Source organism: Erithacus rubecula (genome assembly GCF_903797595.1).
Source record: "Erithacus rubecula genome assembly, chromosome: 5".
Lineage (NCBI taxonomy): Eukaryota > Metazoa > Chordata > Aves > Passeriformes > Muscicapidae > Erithacus > Erithacus rubecula.
Window position 1 is genome coordinate 1,254,599 of NC_136687.1, and position 22,078 is coordinate 1,276,676.

Consider the following 22,078-nt stretch of genomic DNA (forward strand, 5'->3'; position numbering starts at 1 on the left):
GAAAAGGCAGAATACACCTTGAAATGTTGAAAGGTATTTCCCATAAAAACACAAGTGTCCAATTGTACAAAAGGGAGCAAAATTGGGCTAAGAGTAACTAAAAGTCATTGTTTCAGACACTTCAGCAGTCTTAAACCACAAAATAATGTATTTCTCAAAGCTGAAATTTGTGCAGCAGGGGGGATCATTCCTGGTGTTGTGGGGCTCGGTCTAACAATCCCATTTTCCCTGACAGTTGCACTATAAAGTCCCTTCAGCGACGTCACGTTTGCATCAGCCGCCTGGAGAGGCCCCAGAACTGGGGTGAGAACTCCTGTGAGGTCAGATTTGTGATCCTGGTCCTGGCTCCTCCCAAGATGGTGAGTTTTTATCTTCTTGCTCCACAGCTTTGGGGTCTTCTCCTGAGTTTGCTTTTCCTTGGTTTCCTCCAAGGGTTAATAAATGTTGTTTTTAAACCACAAAGGGATATGAAAAGGCCTGAGGTCTTCTCAGCAGCTGTCAAGATGATTTATCCTGTTGGTTAGGGGTGGGTTAGTGGGCTGTGTCCTTGTCTCATGGCCTGTATCCTGATGGGCAGGAGAACACTGTGTAGCCCCCTACACACCTGGGATGCCCTTAACACTCCATGGATTTCCCTCTCCAGCTGTAGCTGCTATTTTTAGGAGTAAGAAATTCAGTTCCTTGCTAAAGCCAAGCTTTGGAAAGGGCCTTGTGAGCCTACAGCTGCTGCTGCACTGCAAAGGTCTGGGTTGCTTCCCAACAAACTTCCCTGATGGGACTGACATTTACCCTGCACATGTGGCTGCAGCAGCTGCAGGTGATGTAGCCAAGAGGAAGATGATTCTTTTTTGAGCTCTGGAGCAGTGAGGGTGAGACTCTGTGGGAGCTGCAGTGCTTCTAAGGTCAGCCTGTTCCTGATGTGTTTAGAGAGCTTTTAGCACTTGAAACAGCAAGGTTAAAGCTTGCTCAAGTGCTGGTTCTTTGGTGTAGACAAGAATGGCACAGTAGAACACATTTACTGCACTCAGAATATCCTGAGCTGGAAGGGAACCACAAGGATCATCCAAGTCTGATATCATGGGGTGCATCAAGGTTAATTGGGGATCACCATCCTGTCTTCCTAGAAAGCACTGGCCTGACCAAGGTGGTTCTGCAGCTGATGGCTGAGTGGGTCAAAGCTCAGGACCTTTTCACACTCCAGCTGGCTGTTTACACCTTGGAGCTGCTGGGTCTGTGCTCCTGGGAGGTGCTGGAGAGGCTGGGGACCTTTTCTGGGACAGGATATGTCCTGATTCAATTTCCTGCTCTTCAATTCTATCTGTGTGACCTTGGCACCTGCTGGTCTGGCCTGTCTCCCTCCCTTCACCACCACCCTCGTTGAAATGGGAATACTGGTGTTTCCTTCTTTCCCAGCATTTCTGGCAGGTCTTTCCCAACCAATGCTTTTGGCATCCACCTCGAAGCCAACAGGCTGAAAACATATTGATGTTCCTTGTGAAAAGCAGGAGGGAGAGCAGCTGGAGCTGTGTGCAGTCCATGGATCTGTCCCTCATTGTTATCTGGGCTCAGCTACGTGCAGAGCGCCCGGCGAGCGGCTCCGCATCCGCTCCCATCCCCAGAGTTTGCAATTCCAATGGTCAGCAGCAAATGAAGGGAAGGGAGTGGAGGCCAGCAGAGCTCACACGTTGCCAATCTGCTTTTTTTATTTTAAATGGCTTGGTGGAGCCAGCCCCAAGTGCGCATTTCTGGTGCAGCAGTTAAAATAATTAACCTGCTGACAGCAACGCATTCAACGGGCCTTGCTGGGGGGGAGGGGGGTGCAGAATCCACAAAATGGGCATTTGTTGTGCTGAGAATCCAGATCCTTGGCCTTGCTGATATGGAGGAAGGAAAAAAATGGAGTTTTCCTGCAAATATGTGTCCTCTCTAAACTGTTCACCTCCTCAGTGCAGGAAGAATGGGAAGAACATTGGGAATGTTGAAGCAATCCTTGCAGCATCCAGCCTAAGGGTTGCTGCTGCTTAGAGGTGAAAGGTGGAGCCTCCTCTGTGATGGCAAATCCAGGCTGGTTCACAAACTCTAAAAGCAAATCCCAGGGAAAGCCCTTCACTTAAATCCAAACCTCTCCTTAGAAATTTGAATTGAGTGTGGCCTAGTGAGTGTTTGATTCCTGGTGATGGAATCCCAGAATTGTTTGGGCTGGGAGGGACATTTAAGACAATCTCATTCCAGCCCTCTGCCATGTGCAGGGACACCTTCCCCTATCCCATGTTACTCAAAGCCCCATCCAACCCAGCCTTGAACATTTCAGGGATGGGGCAGCCACAATTTTTCTGAGCAAATGGAAGAGAAGAGGGTGATGTCAGTGATGGAGGAAGGGCAGCGTTAGCAATGACTCTGGGACCAGCTCAGTGCCACCCACACCTGCCCCTCTGCGTCACCCACCCTGAATTATTTGATTGTGTTCATGGAGAAATTGTTCATCTGTTCAGTTGTGAATCATGAGAAGCAATTGGGATCAATCACAGATGCTCACTCTTCTTTTCACAGCAGTGAGAGGAGCTTGGAGGTTCTCCAGGGCTGGGGAGTGTTTGGGTGTCTCTGGTAGCTGCTGCGTGATGAGTGTGGAGTGTAGAAGAAGTGGGTGGGTTAGAACTTGGCATCAGAAGGAGCTGTGATTTTAATGAGCTGTGATCCTGTGTGATTTGGCCCTGGAAAGTATTTTACCTGTCCTGGCCACAGCAGGAGCAGGTGAGCAGTCAGGATTGAGAGTTTAGATCTGCTGGGTTTGTGCAGGGATGGGGAGCCTGCTTTGCTCTTCCCTTTGCATTGAATTTCCTGCACTAGGAAGGCAGCTTGGATTCTCTTGGAAGCTGGACCCCCAAAGATCAGGTGTATGTCTCACAGAATTATTAAATCCTAAAAATAAACACTTTCTTTTCATGTCTGCAAGACTCCTGTCCCTTCTGAACATGTAGTGAAGACAGACAGGAGCCCCCTGTGTGTGCTCAGCTGTTTTTTCCCATCCTTTCCTCTGTGCCAGTGGTTACTTGAGCTGAGAGCTCCCAATCTCCACTTGTGCTGCCAGAATTGCCCCAGAGTGGCCACATGAATTGAGTTTGAATGCCCAGAAAATAGGAATCAGATAAGAACAATAATCTCAGTCTTTCAGATCAGACATCAGTACCTGTAGAAACCTTGACTGCAGCACCTTTCTACCCCAGGAGCAGCAGTGCTGAGGTGCTGTGAGGTAGCAAGGAAACCAGGGATAAAATGCATGCTCAGCATGATTCAGCTTTGGATTGGTTTCTGGGAAGTTGATCAAGTAAAGATCAATCAGGGCTTCAGATCAGGACCTGTGTTGGTGCCACCACAGGATTCTGCTGTGGATATTTGTTCATCTGCAGCAGCTTCCACATGTGCCCTCCTCCCTCAGGTCTCTCTGGGATCCTGGGAGTTGGGAAGTTCCTTTTGAGAGGGATAAATTATGGCGTTTACCTTTCAGAAACGAAATTAAATGCTTTTACAACCACTTTTTCTGTCTTTTTTTTTTTTTTTTTTTTTTTTTTTTCCTGCTTAGAAAAGCACCAAAACAGCCACAGAAGTGGGCAGGACCTTTGCCACGATGTTTTCTGACATAACCTTCAGGCAGAAGCTCCTGGAAACCAAAACTGAGGAGGAGTTCAAGGAGGCCTTGGTGCACCAACGCCACTTGCTGACAGTGGCAAATCAGAGACCCTCAGGGATGAAGGATGGGCACAAGTCACACGGTAGCAAACAACTCAAGGTAAGGCTTGGCCAGCACCTCTGCCATGCCCCTGCTTCCCTGCTGGCCAAATCCATCAATCCAAGGGGATTTAGGGTCAGGAGGTGAACATTGAGGCCAGTGGATGCAGCAGCATTCCCAGCACTGAGGCTTCCCCAAACTTCTGCTGTGTGCACACCCACCTTGCTCAGATTCTGCTGTAAATCTCCAAAAAGCCACTTGGAAGAGGCAGGTGCTGAAGGGATGCAGAGCTCTTGGGGGTTGAAATGGTTACAGGACTTTGATTCCAGATGCTTAGTGAAGGGTGGGATTAATGGATCCCTGCTCCTTGTCAGGCCAAGGTACTTAATCCTCACAATCAGGAGCTGCTGCTTGTCTTTCCTGCAGCCAAAAGGTTTCTTGGCCATCCCTGCACGGTAATTTCACTTAAAAGTTGCCTGTCAGTATTTGGCCTGAATTCTCCCTGTTTGATCTGCAGCTCTGTAAAACATTACTTGCTTTGTACTTTAAAGTTCGAGGGAAGTGCTGCAACTCAGCTTTCTTTTCTGGAATTTCCTGTGTGTTGGTCATTGCTTTGTTTTTCCGTTCACAAATCCATTCTTTAAGCAGACAGCACACCTGAAAAACAAACTCTGCCATCTCCAGCATGCTGCTCCTGTCCCTACATTACAAATAACCCCAAAGCTTTGGGTTGCTTATAGTGCAGGAGCTGCTTCACTTAGCACTTTTTTTTGTTTTTTTTCCCCTGGAATAGATTTAAGGGGTTTGATCTGCACATCTGGAAATGAGCAAAGCTCATGTTTTTCCTGTGGAATCCCCTTGCTTATAGGTAGTGCTTTGAACTTTGCTAGACCCCATACCTGCTCTTTACTTTGCAGAACAAGTCCTGAAACCCTCTTTAAACCCAGGTTGTGCAAGGCAGGGATATTTGGAGTAGTAATTTACCTAAAGTAGGTTTAACCCTTTACACCTGGCCTTTCAAAGGGGTTTTTGTTAGAGCAGTTGAAGTGTCTGGCTTCATCTTTTGCTAAAATAGCCAAAAAATGTCTCCAGAGAGTTTTCTTCTCTGTCATTTGGTAAGGAGGGCTGGATAACACACTGAGCTTGTAGATTTTGGCCCTGAGACTGGTGATTCCTGCTGGCCTTGGCCAGGCAGAATCCTGATTTCTCCAAACCAGTGCTGTAGAGAGTGACATTTATTCTTTCAGCTCTTGCTTTTGGCATCCAGTTGTGTGCCTGGATTTGTTGAACTGTTGTTTTTTAAAGCCATTTTATCTTTGAGCTCTTGGGAGATGCAGCCTCTGTATCCCCACCTCACCCTGCCAGCACAAAGAGCAGGGAAAGGAGATTTCCTGGCAAGCCAAGGTTTGCCTGGAGAAGTGAGGTTGATATGAGCCCCTGGGCTGGATTCCTCAGCTCCTGAGAGCCATCTCCTGCATCTCCCCACCTTGTGGAGAGGAAGCATTTAATACAAGCACAAAGCCACATGAAACCAGGAGTGGAATTTCAACCTGTCAGCCACCCCCAGGGAAATAAACACCCTCAGTGCAGCCCCTGGACTATGACAAGTGAGCTCTCAGCAAGGTGTAAAATCTCTGGGTGACATGAAAATCTGCCCTCTTGGGTCCTGCAGTGATGGGAGAGGAAGCAGGCTTTAAATTCTGTGTGTGAGTGGGATTTTTGCAAGTGCTTGTTTCTGCCTCTGCTGCAATACTGAGGGGGATGTGACAGTCACATTCCCTGCTGTGCCTACAGCACCATCACTTTGCCTTGGCTCATCTCAGAGGATTATTTAGGCAAGGCTATGTACTCAATCATAATTAAGTCAGCCTGCAATCCTCTTGTTTACTGAGGCATCTAATTGTGAATTTGTTCATGGAGGAGCCCCTAACAGCTGTGATGTTTTTCTGGCTGTGATTTTGTGTCCTGTGTGGATTTGCTAAGGGGGCTGTGTGTGCTCAGCATCAGCAGGAGGGAGGATACAGAGAATGGAGGATTTTTGCACAGACTCGTGTCTCTGAGCTCTGTAAAATACTCCTGCAGCCCCCCAGCACTTTTGGAGAGTGCTGAGGAAGAGTCACAGTTGTTGGAGCAGCATTTTTTCTGTTTGGCTTTGTAGCTTCTATGTGCTGGCTTAGCCTCTTCCTCTAACCCAAATAATGGCAAGAAGCTTGGAGGGATTTGTAGAATGGAAAATGAAAAAAATTCATGAACTTCATCTATTTGGATAGGTTGGGGGGATAAAAGTGAAACCAAAAAGGGCTGTAACTTTGGAGGCCAGTAAACTTAGTCTTTTACATTTTGCAATTTTTTAATCTTTGTAGCTCAGTATTTTAGCAGCCTTCTACTGGAAGGATGTGTGGAGAGGGACATGGAGTGACAGGAGAAGGGGGAATGGCATTGAGCTCAAAGAGGTAGATTTAGATGGGATATTGGGAAGAAATTCTTCCCTCTGAGGGTCCTGAGGCCATGGCACAAGTTCCCCAGATTTGCTGTGGCTGCCCCTGGATCCCTGGAAGTGTCCAGGGCCAGGCTGGACACTGGAACAGGCTGGGACAGTGAAGTTTTCCCTGCCCATGGCAGGGGTGAAGCTGGGTGGGCTTTGAGATCCCTTCCAGCCCAAACCATTCTGTGATTCTGTGATATCTCTGCTGCAGCCCAGGTTGAGTCTGAGGGTAGGAGAGCAGAGAGGAAAGCTCACATGAGGATCAGCCCAACAGAAGGAACAGCTTTTCCTGCTGGGGAGGTTCCACTGACACCCCATACCCTCGTTTCACACTCACACACACAATAAAACAGAGCATGAAGGAATCAGGGGGGTCTTAACCATAACCCTGGTGTCTTGTGGGATGAGTTAGGCAGTGATTTCCTGCTCTGCACACTCCCAGCTGCCTGGAATGGGCTTTGTGCCCCAGAGCCTCCTCCCTGCTGCCCCAGGCCAGGAGCAGCCACGCTCCTCCTTCCCTGAAGTTGAGACACCCCGAGCATCCTTTCCCCCTCTCACTGCAGCATGAGAAGTAAACATCCCAGTCTGAGGCCATTGTGATTCTCTGGCTGACTCATGCCTTCAGGAATCTCCTTCTGGGGGGAAAAATTAAATTGCTTTTTGAGTGCATCTGGCTTTGATGTCCAACTCTGCCACCAAATATGGCTGAAGCGCAGAGATTTTTCGGAAATGCTTAAAATGCAGATGTTTTTCTGGTGTCTGCTGGCAAGACGTCTGTCTGCTCATCCTGGTTCAGATTAGAGTTGAAACTGTCCTAAAGTTTGAAAAGTCCTACAGGTGTATTGGCAAATTGCAGCAGAATTAAATGACTGAAATCTGAGATGATACAGTCACTGATAAAGGAACTGCTCTTCTTTTTCACCTCAAACCCAGTGGTTGCTGGTCTCCTTCTCTAAAGGAGAAGATTCCCTTCTTTCTTTGTGGTTCTGATTTCCCAGGTGCTGCCAACAGGTGAGTCCCTGGAGAGAAGGCAAAGCTGTGTGTAGTCCATTAAATGAGTAGTGTCAAGTCCTTTCTAAAGCAGTCATTTTTATCAGTTTCCACATGAAGCAGCCAAAGGAAGAGCTCCCTGCTGCATTGAGATGATCTGTGGGTGTAAATTTTGTGTCTGTGATTTTTATTTCCCCCCTTACACTCCCTAGCAGAGGTTATAAGTCTTCTGTGCCTGGTTCTGCAACAAATGCATGAAATGTTTTAGCTGAGGCAGCTGAGGTTGTTATCACTGCTTAAAGGTGCATTTGATTTTCAGAGTGGTTTGTGTGCTCTGAGAATAACAGGAAAAAAATCTGACAGGTGCTTCATTTGTAAGTGTTGCCTACCCTGATGCTTTCCATAAGGAAGGAGTTGTGAGGATTGGGAGGCTGAGAGTCAATAGCAGCTGTCACATATTCCTGACAAGCTCCTCATTGCCTGTGGTGAGCAGCAGATCCTATCAGCAATCCCTCTGCACCTTGCAGGCCCCCAAACCAGGAATAAAAGGCAACATGTTGGATTTTTGGAATCCTTTCCCAGTGTTTTTGTTGTATTTTGATGGGCAGAAATGATGGGTTGGTTGTGTGGGTTTATTCAAGCTTTTCCCTGCTGATGGAGTTTGAGGTGCAGACAGCCTGAATTCCCTCACATCTCTTTGAGGTCTCCTTTTGCCCTGGCAATGCCAAGGAAGAAGCACTTGCTGGGGATCCTCTTCCAGAAGTTTCACGTGGATTTAGGGGAATATTTGTGCTGGCAGCTAAGGGAAAAGTTGTGTGGAGGGGTGGGGAAGGCACCTCAGGGAACCCAGTCTTTGATCCTTCCAGGGAATCTTCAGCTCCCTCACCTGCAAAACAGAGATGCAGATAGGAATGGGAGGGGGAAAAAGGGAAGGAAGGGAGGAAAAGAAGGTGGTCTGGGAGATTTTCTCTTTTACAATGCTATGATGATATAAATTGAACCCCGGCGAGTTTATTTTTATTACCATGACAAGACGGGATTTGAATGCCCTATTCAAAACGAGCCCTCTCACTCCTATCAGGGCTGAATAAGGAGCTTAATCTCTTTAACAATGCACGAGCCTTTACACTGACACAGCACTTCCTTCCTTTCTTCAGCTGCACGACTTTCTCAATATTGGCAAGGGGATTTCTGATGACATTGCACGAAGATTCCCAGTGTACGCGCTGGATTTCACCGACGGTACGTTGGCCAATGTTTATGGAAGCGCTGCCCCGAGTCGGGATATTTTTTTTTTTTTTTTTTTGGTGATGTGATGTCCTGTTTACAGCGTGCATTCAGTGTGTGCTTTGATATGTGTAACAGCTCTCTTGTTTAAAAAGGGTGTTTTGGCAAAAGCCTGTGAATGGGCAGCGTGGAGCACTGGAGATGAGGCTCCTGCAGCGTTTCCTTAATGAAGGTGCTGCCTGTGCTCAGACGGATTTTAATTTTTATTAAGCAGTGATTAAATGGATCGATTATGGCCGTGTGTAGACTCAGATCAACTCCTTTGCAATCTAATTACTCAGCACTGGCCTGATAGGCCCTTTCTGCTGCCTCTGCAAGCCGGCTCCACACTAATTATAGTGATGCTGTGGGAGTTGAGAACGCTTCAACAAAATGTGAGCTGCAGTAACTTCAGCCCGGTGTTGTGAAAAACAGGATACGACTCGTCCGCTGCCACAGGATCACAGGAGCAGCACTCAGTGTTTGCAGTGAGCCTGCAGCTCCCACTGTGGCCTTGGGCTTTTTATGAGTTGTTTTCTCCCTTTTCACTCGCAGACTTTCACTTTCTTGAAGGCTGGGAGGAACGTTCAGGGCAAGGCATGGTTACAGAGCCTGACAGCAAGATATGTTTTGTTTGTTGGGGAGCTGGTTAATAGATTCAATATCATACCCAGAAAGTCCAGATAAAACAGAGGATTCAAGTGTAGGCAGGGAGAACCCTGAAGATTTTTCAGATAAATCAGGAATTTATCCCTTGCTGCTGTTAAACCCACCTCAGCTCAAGCGTGTGCCCCTGCCTTGCTCAGTGCACAAGTGCTGTGAAAACTCATGACATGAGGTTGGTCTTCCTTGGATTAGGCACAAAAAACCCAAGATGCCCATCCAAACCCTCATTTTCAGAGTCTTCTCCTGCAAAACCACCTTCCACAGGCAGCTTAAGCTTCATCAGCCAAGGCTGTGGATGTGTGTCCTCACTCCCTCCAGCCAGCAGAGGAACCTGGGTGAGATGTTGGCTTGGTTCAGGGCTTGAGTGCTGGCTGCTTTTTCCAGCTGCTTTGGCACTGCTGGGATGAAAGGATTTTCAGGAGACTTGGTGTGATGGGAAGGCTAATGCTGATTTATCTGGGGGTTTGAGGGTGTTTTGAGGAGGATGGGGGATATAAAATGATTTTCAGGGGAACAGCAAGGATTTGGATAGAACAGAAACATTGATTTTTGAGATGTGCATCGCTGGCATCAGGCCTGGCAGGGGACTTCATCTCCTGATCTGGACACTTCATCCCTTCTAGAGCTGTCAAAGGCTCATTTTTCATTATAAAGGGATATTGAAGCACTTGAGAAGGGAAGTGCTGCAGAAGCACCTTGTGGGGCCCATGTTGTCCTCAAGAGCAGTGTCTGCTGTGCCTGTCTGAGCACAGCAGGCACAAAAGCAGCAGATTTTGGTCCTGCAGCCAATTCTGGCTGTCAGCAGATTTGGAAACCCCCTTCAGGGTCCATACTGGGGCTCTGACAGCATCCAGATGTCCCTGTGGGTGCTGCCTCAGCTCCAGGCTCTTGGCTGTAAGCTCTGCAAGCTTTGCATGCACTCATGTACAGAATGGGCATAAAATTGGGATAAAATACAACACAGGTTAAAAAGTATCAGTGTTTTGTTATTTAACTTCCAGAGAGTGGAAAAGAGCCCAGTGAAACTCCAGAACTGCTTCAGCTCAAATGAGAAGTTCTCACCTTAGGAGCAGTTGTGCCCTTTCAATAGGAATTGGGGAAAAGGGGATTTTCTAAAACTCTCTGGGTATTAGTATGGTCATTTCTTCCCAGAAACCAGAAATTAGGATGAATTCTTTAAGGAACTGCTTGAAATGAAAAGCAGATGGAGCATGAAGCATCTGCCATAAACCACTGAGACTGAAGGTGATCAGGAATGTGGAATTCCTGGAGCATCTCAGAGCAGTGGTGCATCAGAACATCAGGGATTTGAACTGTCCAAGTATCTGCACTTCAGACAGCCACATGTGCACCATCAAAGAGCTCTGAATTACAAAGATGCTGGTTTTGAGTGGTTGGAGACTCTAAATCCTCAATCTGAGAAGCATCTGGGGTTTGGGGTTAGACAGATAAATCTATCAGGGGCAGGGTGATAAATAATGAGGTTTTTGTAAGACTAGCAAATCTTTGGCCAGTTGGAGTTTTGTGGGACTGGTCCTTTTCACACACTGCACAAATTATTCTTAAAGGAAAAGTCTTTTTTTTTTTTCCCCTTTTACTCCAGATTAGGAACTCATCAATTTTCTTTTGTGGCAAAGCCTTGTGCATTTTACTGAAATGGGTCAAAGGATCAAGGAAGAGTTTTCTAAACTTTTGCTGCAGGATTTTGGTGATAAAGATGGCTTGTAATAGATGTCTTCCAGCAGGAGCATCTGAAAATGAACAATTGGGTTCAGCTGAACCTGAAACTGCTGTAGTTTTCCTTTAAACTGGAATTTACTCCATTTGGTATATGCCTGGAACCTTTGTGTGTAGGATTGTGTGTGACTGAACTTCATCCTGATCCTGGTAAATTGGCCCAAAGCACCTGTGTATCAATTTTATTACTCTTTAAGCCTCAAACTGTAGGAGCTTCCAGAAATTTCTTTAGATTGAGGCTGGTTTGAGTGAAAGGGGATTGTGCCTGGACTCGGATACAAGATTTCTGAAACTCCTGAAAGCTGCTGTCCTCATTCTTCAGTGTTATTTTCTGGTGCACCACAGAGGAACAAACACAATTGCAGTGCCTGAAGTGCCCAGTGGGAAATTTGAGGTGCCTGAGGTTTTTATGGTGAGCTTTGATTCTCTGTTCTTGCATATCCCTATCCCTTCACTTCCTGGGGAGGGAAAATGAAGGAAGAAGAGGAGAATTGAGGTTTATTCTCTTTCTCTCAATTTTTTTTCTGGGCCTGTGTCTTTGATACCTGGCTGTGATGGGTGGAGAGTTTTGCTGGAAATGTGGATTTCTCCCTGTCCTTGGTCCTGCAGAAGGTCCCTAACCAGCTCCTGGGGTGTGCTGGCAGCATCCTTGGGATTTGCTGTGGTGTTTTACAAGAGGGAAATCTCCAAAGCTCCCTGAAATGTGAGCCTGCTTAGATGAAAAGCTTGAAAACATTGGAGAAATGAGATTTGAAAGAGAATTTTTGTTTTGCTGCTGTCTGAAGTAGCTCAGAACTTAAACCTTGATCTGAATCCAGAACTGAAATGTTGACCATGCACTGGCTATGACATTTGCTAAATCCTCATCAACTTTCCTGCCTTGGCCAGCTTGTCTGTCAGGATTCCATTCTTGAGGAAGGAGGGGAAATAAAAGGATTGCAGAGAGGTTTTTCTCCTCATCCATTCTTCTCCTGTCCTAGATCAGACACGAGGGAGCTCCTGCATCACTCTGCAGCTCTTCAACCCTAAACATCACCTGGGTACCAAAGTTTAACATCCTGAACTTGGCATCATTCCCCAAAACATCCAACCTGGATTGCTCTGGAGTCTCTGTGTCAGTAGTGGATGGAAATGTTCTAAAGATGCTTAAACTCCTCATGTTTGGTCTATGGATGTTTCCTTCCAGGAGACTTCCTGGAAAATGGGCTGGAGGAAGTGAGCTGGAAAGGGAAAGGTCTGAGCCTTGATCTGATTTTTCATGGCTCTCTGCTCTCAGCATGTGCTTGGCTTCTGCTCCAAACTCCCTGAGTGGATTTCCTTTTCCAGTTGAGTTCTTAGTCCCACTTGTTCTGTGATTTACTCTTCACAGAATCTTCAGGGAAGATTCATCTTCACAACATGGGGCAGAGTCCAGCAGTTATCAAATAAATGAAAGCCCAGCCTGAGGGCATTGGAAGAAGTTTTTAATTCTGAATTTTTACAGGATTTTTAATATTAAAAAGCCATTAAAAAAAAAAATAGAGCTTTAATAAACACATCCTTACTGCTGTGCTGCAGATCACTGTAATTAAACTTTCTTTGCATGGGATATTTCAGAGAATTGGGAAGAAACTTTTATAGTTAAGAGAATGTCCATCAGTTGTGATTTTGATTTAGTAAATGTACAATCTTCAGGAGCTGTAAAACTCAGTTTTTAGGACTGCTGGTCACTTACTGCTGTGGAATCCCAAGCAAAGAGATGCCAGAATTGCTGCAGTTTCCCCTGAAATTGTAACCTTGTCTCCACAAAGTGTGACATTTCAGAAACCCAGGCAGGTAAAATGGAACTGTCACGTTGATGAACATAATTTCTCCCCATTGCAGTGTGTAGCTGTACCTTAATTTCAGGGGAAAGCTCCTGTGATAATCAACTACTCAAATTCCACAGCTGGACCAGGAGTTGATTTTTCTGCTCTAGATTTCCATGGTGCAGGTGGAGTGACACTTTTTCAGTGGCTTTATGAGCCTGTCATTGATGAAATGCCATCATAAGCCATGGCAGCCCATGGGCTGCAGAACATCCTGAAAATGTTTCACCAAATGTTGGTAAATTGTGGTTAATTCTGGATTTCAGTGCCTGTGGCAGCTGGATCTGTACAAGGAGAGGCAATGTTTGGTTGTGACTGCAATTACAGAGTGAGCAATCAGTTTTGGGGAGGAGTTTGTTTAATCTGGTGGAGTTATTGTCTGCATTACAAAGTGAATTTTGCTACCCACCAGAAGGATTCTTGATCCTGGAATCTTATCTGGCTGATTATGAATTAAAGAAAGTGCTGGAAGTCTTTGATCCAGCCAGGATGAATCAAAGAAGTTGGAAAAAAGCCTCCAAGGTTGAGTCCAAGCTGTGCCCAATCCCCACCTTGGCACCAGCCCAGAGCACTGAGTGCCACCTCCAGTCCTTCCTTGGGCAGCCCCAGGGATGGGCACTCAGTGCCTCCCTGGACAGCCCATTCCAGTGTTTAACCCTTTCCACCAGGAAATTACTCCTGAATTCCTCCTGAACCTCCCTTGGTGCAGCTGGAGGCCATGTCCTTATGCATAAGGACCTCCATGACCAGCAAGGGCTCCTTTGCCAGGATTGAAACTGAAAATGAGCCTTTTCTTCAAGGTTTCTTCCTTCTGCCCTCTCATAGTAGGATTTAACTACCTGAATCTTTTAAAAAAGTTATAACTTACTTCTCTGAACCTGGTTGTCCTTTCAGAAATTATTTCAAAGCTTCCAGGCATTGTTGCCCCCTTTCATATTGGAAAGACTCCCTTGTCCAAAAAGCAATATTTTGGAGTGGCAGAGAATCCTCTGAACCAGGGTGTGACCGTGTCTACTCATGGAACCACCCCTCAGTCCTGTTTGTCTTGCCAAATCCTTCCTTTCCTCTGAAAATCTCGAGCAGTTTGGAGTGTGAGGTGGAGCCTGCAGCTGCTGGACTCAGGACCATGGGAAGTCTCCATCTGTGAGAATTGAATTCCAGGCCCTTTGGATTGCCAGGAGTGGTCAGGAATGTGACCTGTGGTTTCTGGATCTTCCCAATAAATGGAAAAGAATTTGCCTGGGAGCAGCTGGTCTGATGACTCCCAAAAGGTCAAGCTCATATTTGCATGCTTGAGGTGTCTCCTCTCAAGTTTTAGCCTGGAATTTGGGGATGCTGAGCATCAGAAGTGCTGTTTGTGTCTGTTCCTCCCCTGCCTGCAAGCAGGCACCTCACAAGGTGTCCTTTATTCCTGTGGCTGCCTGCTCATTACACATCACATATGATTTTTGGGTTTTTACATCCTCCTCCCATCCTTATCTCTGCCCTGCAAATGGTGCAGAAAGCAGATGTTAGATAAGATCCCAGAGTCATTGAGACATTTTTGTTCTTTTAATTCTGGTGATAAAGATTTTCAGAGTGGCACCAATAACCTCTAAAGCCAAGCCTTCCTTTATCTGATCCAACTAATTGGATTTTACCTCTCTTAGCAAGGAATTGATGCTGCAAAAGCTTAGGTGAGCATTTGGGAGCTCAGGGCAGGTTCCTGTGTGGGAATCCTCTGCTCTGGAGCTTTCCAGAAAGGGGAATTGGGCAGCTCCAAGCTCTTCCAGCTGTCTCAGAGGAGGAGCCCCATCAAGGATGTTGGCACAGGCAGGCTGGAGGCTGAGGAAACTTTCTGCAGTGCATCCTCTCTATTCTATGGAAAATCTTGTGTTCTCCTGGAGCAATATCAGCTGCTGTCATCTCATCCTTTCTCCTGTGCATCCCCAGTGAGCTCATATCAACATCAGCCTGAAAACAGGAAGGGGAAGGGAAGCTACTTCAGAGGCTCTTAAATTCATATTCTGACACTTTAATTCTCTTTCTGGCTGCTTTGTGTTTTGGCCTGGTGTGTTTTTTCCGATGGAGATGAGAGGGATGAGCGGATGGAAAAGAGGGAGGCTGTTCTTTCAGCAGGGCCTGTTAAAGCAGATCTCAGTGTAGCCACTCCTGACCTCTGGGGCTGTTTGGTTTTGTGTCCTGCTGTCACTTTTTTGGCTCAGGGTAACATATTATTGATTCAAACCTACAGCCTTAGACTTCTGTCTAGGGAAAAATGAAATGCTTCATATTTTCCTGCCCAAGACAAGAGTAGGGAAGAGAAGAGATTGTCATGAAGCTCATTAGGGACAGAGTCCAGAATGCCTGAAACATTTGAATTAAAAAGCAGGGGGTGCTAGTTTATGATCCCTAAACTTAGAGTTTCTGCCTTGATCCTCTTCCAGGCTTCGGGGACTGGCAAAACTGAGCAAAAGGCTTCTTGGTTTTCCTGTTTTGATGATGTCAAATATGTGGTGGCAATTTTGGTGCTACTTCTGGTCCCAGATGAACAGAAAAGTGTGGGTTGTGCAGAATCACATATTAACAATTTGGTTACATGTTTCAATTTCTGCTTCTCAAGATGCATTAATGGTGCCTGTGGATGATGTGAGGTTTTCAGTGCTTTACCAATATGATTTTCTTGTGGTTTGCCTCAGGTATTATTGGGAACAACAAAGCTATTGGAAAATACATCACCACCATGATCTTTCTGTACTTTGCTTGCCTCCTTCCAGCCATTGCTTTTGGGTCCCTCAATGATGAAAATACCCGAGGAGCTATTGGTGAGTTCATCAGTTTTGTATTTCTTAAATTAATCACTTTTGTGCATTAGTTCCATGTACTCAAAATGTCATTCTGGTTACAGAATGTTCTGATAGTTTTTATTGACAGGAGGAAAACAAACTCAAAGCCACAACTGAAGGATTTTTTCCTAATTAAGTTAATGACTTTTGTAGAAAACTAGAGAAATTGAACACTGCTTTGGGTGTTATCATCTGACTTGGTCTGATGCATGTGTGCTGCTATATTTTTGAATTATACTGACTTAATGTAATTATTTGCACATTGTTCTTGGTACAAGCTCCTGTGCATTTGATTGCCATTATTAAAATCCCTAGGACAGAGCTAAACATCATCCTTTATCCCAGCTGTAGAAGCAGTTCGTGCTGCAGTCACAGTTCAAACAGGCACTGGTTATGTTTTATAGTGTTAAAATAATTATATTCAAAAAGTATATATAAAATGCAACAGTACACAGAAAAAATCACAGAGTCCAGCAATTAGCTGAACATCTGGAAGCCTAAATTCTGGGCATGAAGAAAGTGTCACTTCTTGATTCATGAGTGTGTTACCTCTGCACTCTGAACATTTCTTCTGCTGGCTAGTGGTTGGTTTCTCTGCCCTGTGAATGCTCCTGAGGGAGCATGAGGGAAGGTGTCTTGATTTGCAGGACAGGTGTCTACCAATAAAGGCAGAAGTTTCTCTTTGAAATGGAGAATGTAAAGCCCCTCCCTCCAAAATACTATTATAATTTTGAAATTAAGGGGCTCTCAGGCAAAGATATGGGAATTAGGAATAACAGTTCTTCACTAGGAAAATTAAAATAGAAATGCAGTATTACACAGAACAATCCCAACCCTGCCAGAGTCAGAATCCAAGCTGGCACAGTCAGTCAGTCAGGGTGGTGGCACAGTCCCATTCCATGGTGCTGCATCCTCCTGCAGGGGCAGATGTGGCTCAGCTGGAGCAGTGCTCCTGGAGAAGGTGCAGTTTCCTCTGAAGCTCCAGGGATGATGTGGAAGGGTCTGGCTTTCCTCTGGGATCCAGTGGAAAGGCTGCTCTGGTGTTCCAAATCTCAGTTTTTCTCTGGGTAGGAAAGGCTTGGCTCCTGCCCTGGCTGGAGCATCTCCCAGTGGGATGATGGAATTTTATCAGCCATACCCTGGGACTGAGTGGCCATGAACAGGAGATATCTGCTGGAGGGAGGATGGGCTGTGGGGAGATAAAGATGATTGCCCAGCTGGTTTAAAGATGGCCCATGAGCAGAGAATATGTGCCAGGAGATCAGGGGCACTGCCCCAGCCGGGTCAGCAGATGGGGACAGAACACACATTGCTGGACACAACAACCCAACACAGAAGGACTGACCCAAATCCCTGTTTTTGATTCCATCCTCCCCAATTCCAGATGTGCGGAAGACAATTTTCGGGCAGTGCATTGGAGGGCTGCTCTACGCCCTGTTCTCAGGGCAGCCCCTGGTTGTGCTGCTGACCACAGCCCCCTTGGCCCTCTACATCAATGGTGAGTCTGCTCCAGGTCTGCACCAGGGGATTGAGGGGCTGGAACTTTGGCTGAGGGCTCTGCAGAGCTTGAGTTGTGTTTGATAAATTGATGTTTAATGACTGTTATCAGAGAAAGGTTCTCCCCCAGAAGGTTATGGGGCACAGGAACAAACTCTCCTGGGAAGTTACAGGGCACAAAGTCTTGCTTGGACAAGGCTCTCAGGCACTTCATGGGATTTTTGGGGTGTCCTGTGTCATGCCAGGAGTTGGATTGATGTTCCTGGGTGGTGGACCTTTCCAGCTCAGGATGTTCTGGGATTCTGCGAAACCTGAATGAAATTCCTCCCCTTTCCATCACCATCAGAATCAGAATATCCTAAGTTGGAAGGGACCCACAGGGATCATCAAGACCAACTCCTGGTTTAGTTCAAATTGTTTTTCTCTTTATAGAAATCATTTTGCAGAGAAAAAGCTTCATTAAAATAAGCATTTCTTTAGTTTCAGTGAGGAAATCTGTTTCAGCAATGGTTTTCTCCTGTGGCTACTTTTACCAGCTTGAGACAAAGTTTTTTGGGTTTGTTGAGTTTTTGTTTTTGTTTTTATTTAATAATGTTTCAAAGTATGATTAGGAGCATTCCAGGTACTGCAAGCTGATCTCAATGAACCAGAGATTAACCAAAGGAAGAAGCTCAGTATCTGTGGGGATAATCAGAGGATGGGCTATGACCAGCTGGGAAGACCCCTTGCTCAATAGCATCCCAAAATGTCAGTGAGAGCAAATTCCAACTGCTTTTGTGCCCTCAATTCCTGCTTTGAGCAGTTGGGGAAGGGGAAATATTTTGCCAATATTTCCCCAATTTCTCGTGATGGAAGGGGAGAACAGTTTGTGTTGATCCAGTGTCCCTTTGGAAGTGCAGGAATATGAATTTAATGGTGTCTGTAATAAATGCATTGGGGTGAAGTCTGAAATTAATTCTTTTTGGCCTAGAGCAGATGGGAATCACTGGGTGGCAGTGACAGGAGTTGATTGTGACACAAGAATGCTTCACTTTTGCAGTCATCCGAGGAATCTGTGACGATTATCAGTTGGATTTCAGCGCTTTCTATGCCTGGATTGGACTCTGGAACAGCTTTTTCCTTGTGATCTACTCCCTCTTTAATGTCAGCCTCCTGATGAAGCTCTTTAAAAGGTAGCTCTTTTCAAGAAGTCATATTTTGATCAGATTATTCTTCAAATGGAAAAATTACACATTCCACGAGCTCCTTAATTATGAAGCCGCTGCAAAATGTATTTTGTCAGATGAGGAAAGTATCATTTTGGCTTATTGTTCCAGCTTGAAAGAAGTTCTCTAATTTACTGGGGTTTGTTTCTAAGTTGGAGCCTAACTCAAATTGGTATATTTTCATGTAAATTGATGAATATGCTAATTTTTCTTTGAACAGAGTTGAATGCAGTTTTATTAATTCCTGGGATTTTTCCACAGGTCAACAGAAGAAATAATTGCACTTTTTATATCCATCACATTCGTGCTTGATGCCATCAAAGGCATTGTTAAAGGTAAGTCTTGCAACAGTGTTTTTCAGAGCAGATATCTGCTTTGCTACCTTGTCAAAGGCAAGCACAAGGCTGCAAAAACGTGTCATGTTTGCTTGTTCTGTGTTCATTCAAAGTCTTCAGGGAGAAAAAGAAAATCAGAGTGTGTGAGATGGAAGCAGCCTTTTGTCAGCAGTTTAGCTGGGTGTGCAGAATTTTTAGCAGCTCTAATTTCAGTTGGTTGAGACAGAATTGGTTTCTAAACTTTCACCAAATGGAGAAACCGTGATGTTATTGATGTGAGAGCCTTCTCCTGATTCCAGATTTGTTTTGAATGGTCCTGGCAAAAAAAAAAAAAAAAAAAAAAAAAAGGTCCAATTTAAATGCAATGTATGGAGTCCTTATTCCTTAATACACTGTTCAGACTCTGTGGAGGAGAGTTGAAAGATGGGTTGAGATTTCCTGGTTTTCCCTGAGCTCTGAGACCCTTTTTTAATGGCAGCACAAGGACTGCAGTGCCTCCAGCACGTTCTGAAGCTCTCTGCCCTTCCCAGCCTCTTGCTCTTCCCATTTCTGGGTTAAATTCTGAGTCTCCATGGAGAGCTTTGGGGTTCAACAGATTCCTCTCACACTCCTCTCCCTCCCCATGGGTATTTGAGAAGATGAATCACACTAGCAGAAATCCCTTGGGAGTGGCAGCATTTCTGTTCATCCCAGTGAGGAACTGGACAATGCCCCATCCCTTGATTTTTATGACCTGTTGTCCAACATCCCACACTTTGGGCTATCCTTCAGGATACACCCAAGCACACTCCTTGTTTTTAAGACACCCAGGCTTGCAGTGCTTTCCAAGAGATTTGACACTGCAGAGCAATTTGAAGTGAGATACTTTCTCGCTTCACTGGGAATCCTTAATTTGCCTTGTGTGCTTTGATTGTGCAATCAGAGGTTTGTTGTTTTGTTTTTTTTTTCTCTACAGAACACCTGCATCTTTTAAATATCCTGCTTAGAGGTGGTGAGGGAGAAATTTTTCTGGGATAGTTGTTGACTCTGTGAGCTCTGCTGAGTGTGTGCTGTCAGTGCCCTGTCCTGGAGGCTTGGGACAGTCTCCAGGTGGTCCTCAATGGAACATTCTGTTGCTCTCTAAAAATCAGCAAATATTCACAAAGTTTCTGTAGCCCAGAGCTGATCTCCCATAGCAGAGGTGTGGAGTGGTGGTTAATAGTGCAGGAACATCCACTGGTCTTGTCTGCCAGACTTTGAGGAATATTCAAGTAAATCCTTGGAGTATTGCAGTAGGAGCAGGAGAAGATCATGTAAGACAAGGGGCAGTGGCCTTACTGACAGAAACCAGGTTTAGATTGGGTGTTGGAGAGAAATTCTTCCCTGTGAGGATGCTGACTCCCTGGCACAGGGTGCCCAGAGAAGCTGTGGCTGCCCCTGGATCCCTGGGAGTGTCCAAAATTGGACAGGGTTTGGAGCAAACTGGGATAGTGGAAAGTGTCCCTGTCCATGGCAGGAGATGGAACAAGATGATTTGAAAAGTTCTTTCCAACCCAACACATTCTGTGATTTTATGTGTGATTGGTGACCCTGTTGAATTCTCTTTGTACTTGTGAAGGAATGGATTTATAGGAATGATGGTAATAAAGTCACACCAATCTTTGCCAGCTCATGTTGGCTTCAGCTGCACCTGGGAGTGTTTGGGGCACCCACAAGTGGGAGCAGAGCTGTTTCCAGACATGAAGGGCACCAGCTGTGGCAGGCACACACTGTGTCCTTAACCCTCTTAAAGCCCAGAATTAAAAACAGAATACCAGCAGGACACCAGTGCACCTCATGGCTACAGACTCATCTTTGTTCTTCCCCTCCTGTTTTCGAGGAGGTGATGGTTCACTGCTGCCACCTCCTCCTCCCACTCAGAATTTTGGTTGAGCAGTTCAGTAGGAAGTGAAAGCTGTTGTTTTCCCCATGCTGTTTAAACATGTCCTGGTAGTACCTTACCCAGCTGGCATCAACTCTGGGCTTCCTGAGTGCCAGGGGACAATGCCACCTCTTCCCAGATGTTTTCATAGCCTTGCTATTTTGCAAGGTACACCTGCAGGAAAGGAGGGGAAGGGCAGAGGAGCCAAAGCCCTGAGCGCTCACGCGGTGCCGGTGACACTTTGTTTTTGCTGCCTGGCCCAGCCACCGAGGCTGTGTTTGTTTGATCTTGACATCTGCACTGGGCAGGAAATGGTGGTGAGCAGGCAGAGGAAAACAAAGCCAGCTCGTGTTGTTGGAGGCTGGAGAAGGGCTCAGCCTCAGCCAGGGCACCGCTGCTCTCCCTGGATGTTGGCAGCGAGGTTCACTGAGCTCCGCTGTGGAAACAAACTAAAAATGCTCAGGAATCAAATCCTTCCTAGCAAGGGGGTACAGGATGAAAGCCTCCACTCTCTATCTTGGTGTGTTCTTGTTGCATTAATTAAAATACAAGAGTAAAGCAAGTTTTTTTTTCTCTATCCAGGAGGGACTGGAGCAATCCTGCCTGGGTTGGTGCATAGAAATTGAATTTTAGTTTCAGAGATGGAGCATGGAGTGATGTAGTCAAGCTGAGCACAGGGCACCAAAGATCAGCCCCAAACATATTATTGCAATATAGCCATTTGTGGGAGCTGGAGAAAATCTCCAGGACCCAAAACAATCACTTGTTTGTTACTCATTCCAGTCCAAATCTTAATCCAGGGGAATTCAAATACATTCTCTGTAGTTGCTGGGTTGTTTGTGCTGCTGGTTTCTCTGATGCTCAGATGTGTCTCTAGGACTCAGGAGCACTTGGGGTGAGCAGGCTTTTCTCCCTGCCAGCTGTGCATTCCCAGGAAATGCTGCCAGAATCATTTTTGTCGGGCCAAAAGCATCCTTTGGTGTGAAAGTGCAAATCTTCTAATGACCTGTTCTGTGCCAGGCTGTGGATCATGACAGTTCCCTGGGCCCCAGTTTTACCTGTTTGCAGAGGACAGGTGTGTGTGTGTGTGTCCTGCCAGGGCTGAGGCAGCTGGAGTGTGGAGGAAGGAAAAAAAGGAGAGCAGATCATCCATAGCACGCGATGGGAAATGCGCTGCACTGACCAGGTTGGGATGGGACTGCTCCTCACTGGGGGAACCTTTCTGCAGCTTTAAGGTCATCTTCTCTCTCCTGGCTGCTCTTGGTGCAGTTTGAGAGGTTGAATTTTGAACTGTAAACCTTCTGTGATGTTTAAATTTATGTACAGATGTATTAAATGTGAAGCAGTCTTGTCTCTCATGGCCTACGAGCTGCGCTGACCTCATCCCCTTGTGAATGCCAGACTTCTTTTAAAACACCTTTAAATCCTACTAAAGATGGTACAAGAAAGATCATTGCTGCATTTCAAATGGCTCCTTGGCTGAACTCAGGGCATTTTACACTGGGGTGAGCTTCAAACCAGCAGTAACATAACCTGGGTTTCAGCCAGATTCAAGGTGGTTGCAAATATTGGTTGTGCTGCACAAGAACGTTCAAAGT

At 45.9% G+C, this 22,078-nt stretch overlaps 1 protein-coding gene across 13 annotated transcripts in view; it reads left to right on the forward strand.

Annotated features, from left to right (window-relative positions):
* The window catches only part of SLC4A11 (solute carrier family 4 member 11), a 94,389-nt gene that overhangs the window by 53,173 nt on the left and 19,138 nt on the right, over positions 1-22,078 (forward strand). For all 13 annotated transcript variants that reach the window (XR_013774460.1, XR_013774461.1, XR_013774462.1 and 10 more), the window contains 7 exons: positions 236-359; positions 3,581-3,787; positions 8,360-8,444; positions 15,397-15,522; positions 16,928-17,041; positions 18,080-18,212; positions 18,507-18,580. Coding sequence is in view for 7 of the 13 variants with exons in the window: in XM_079307290.1 (XP_079163416.1) it covers positions 236-359; positions 3,581-3,787; positions 8,360-8,444; positions 15,397-15,522; positions 16,928-17,041; positions 18,080-18,212; positions 18,507-18,580 (863 nt within the window). In the remaining 6 variants the exon portion in view is untranslated. The remainder of the gene's footprint in view (positions 1-235; positions 360-3,580; positions 3,788-8,359; positions 8,445-15,396; positions 15,523-16,927; positions 17,042-18,079; positions 18,213-18,506; positions 18,581-22,078) is intronic.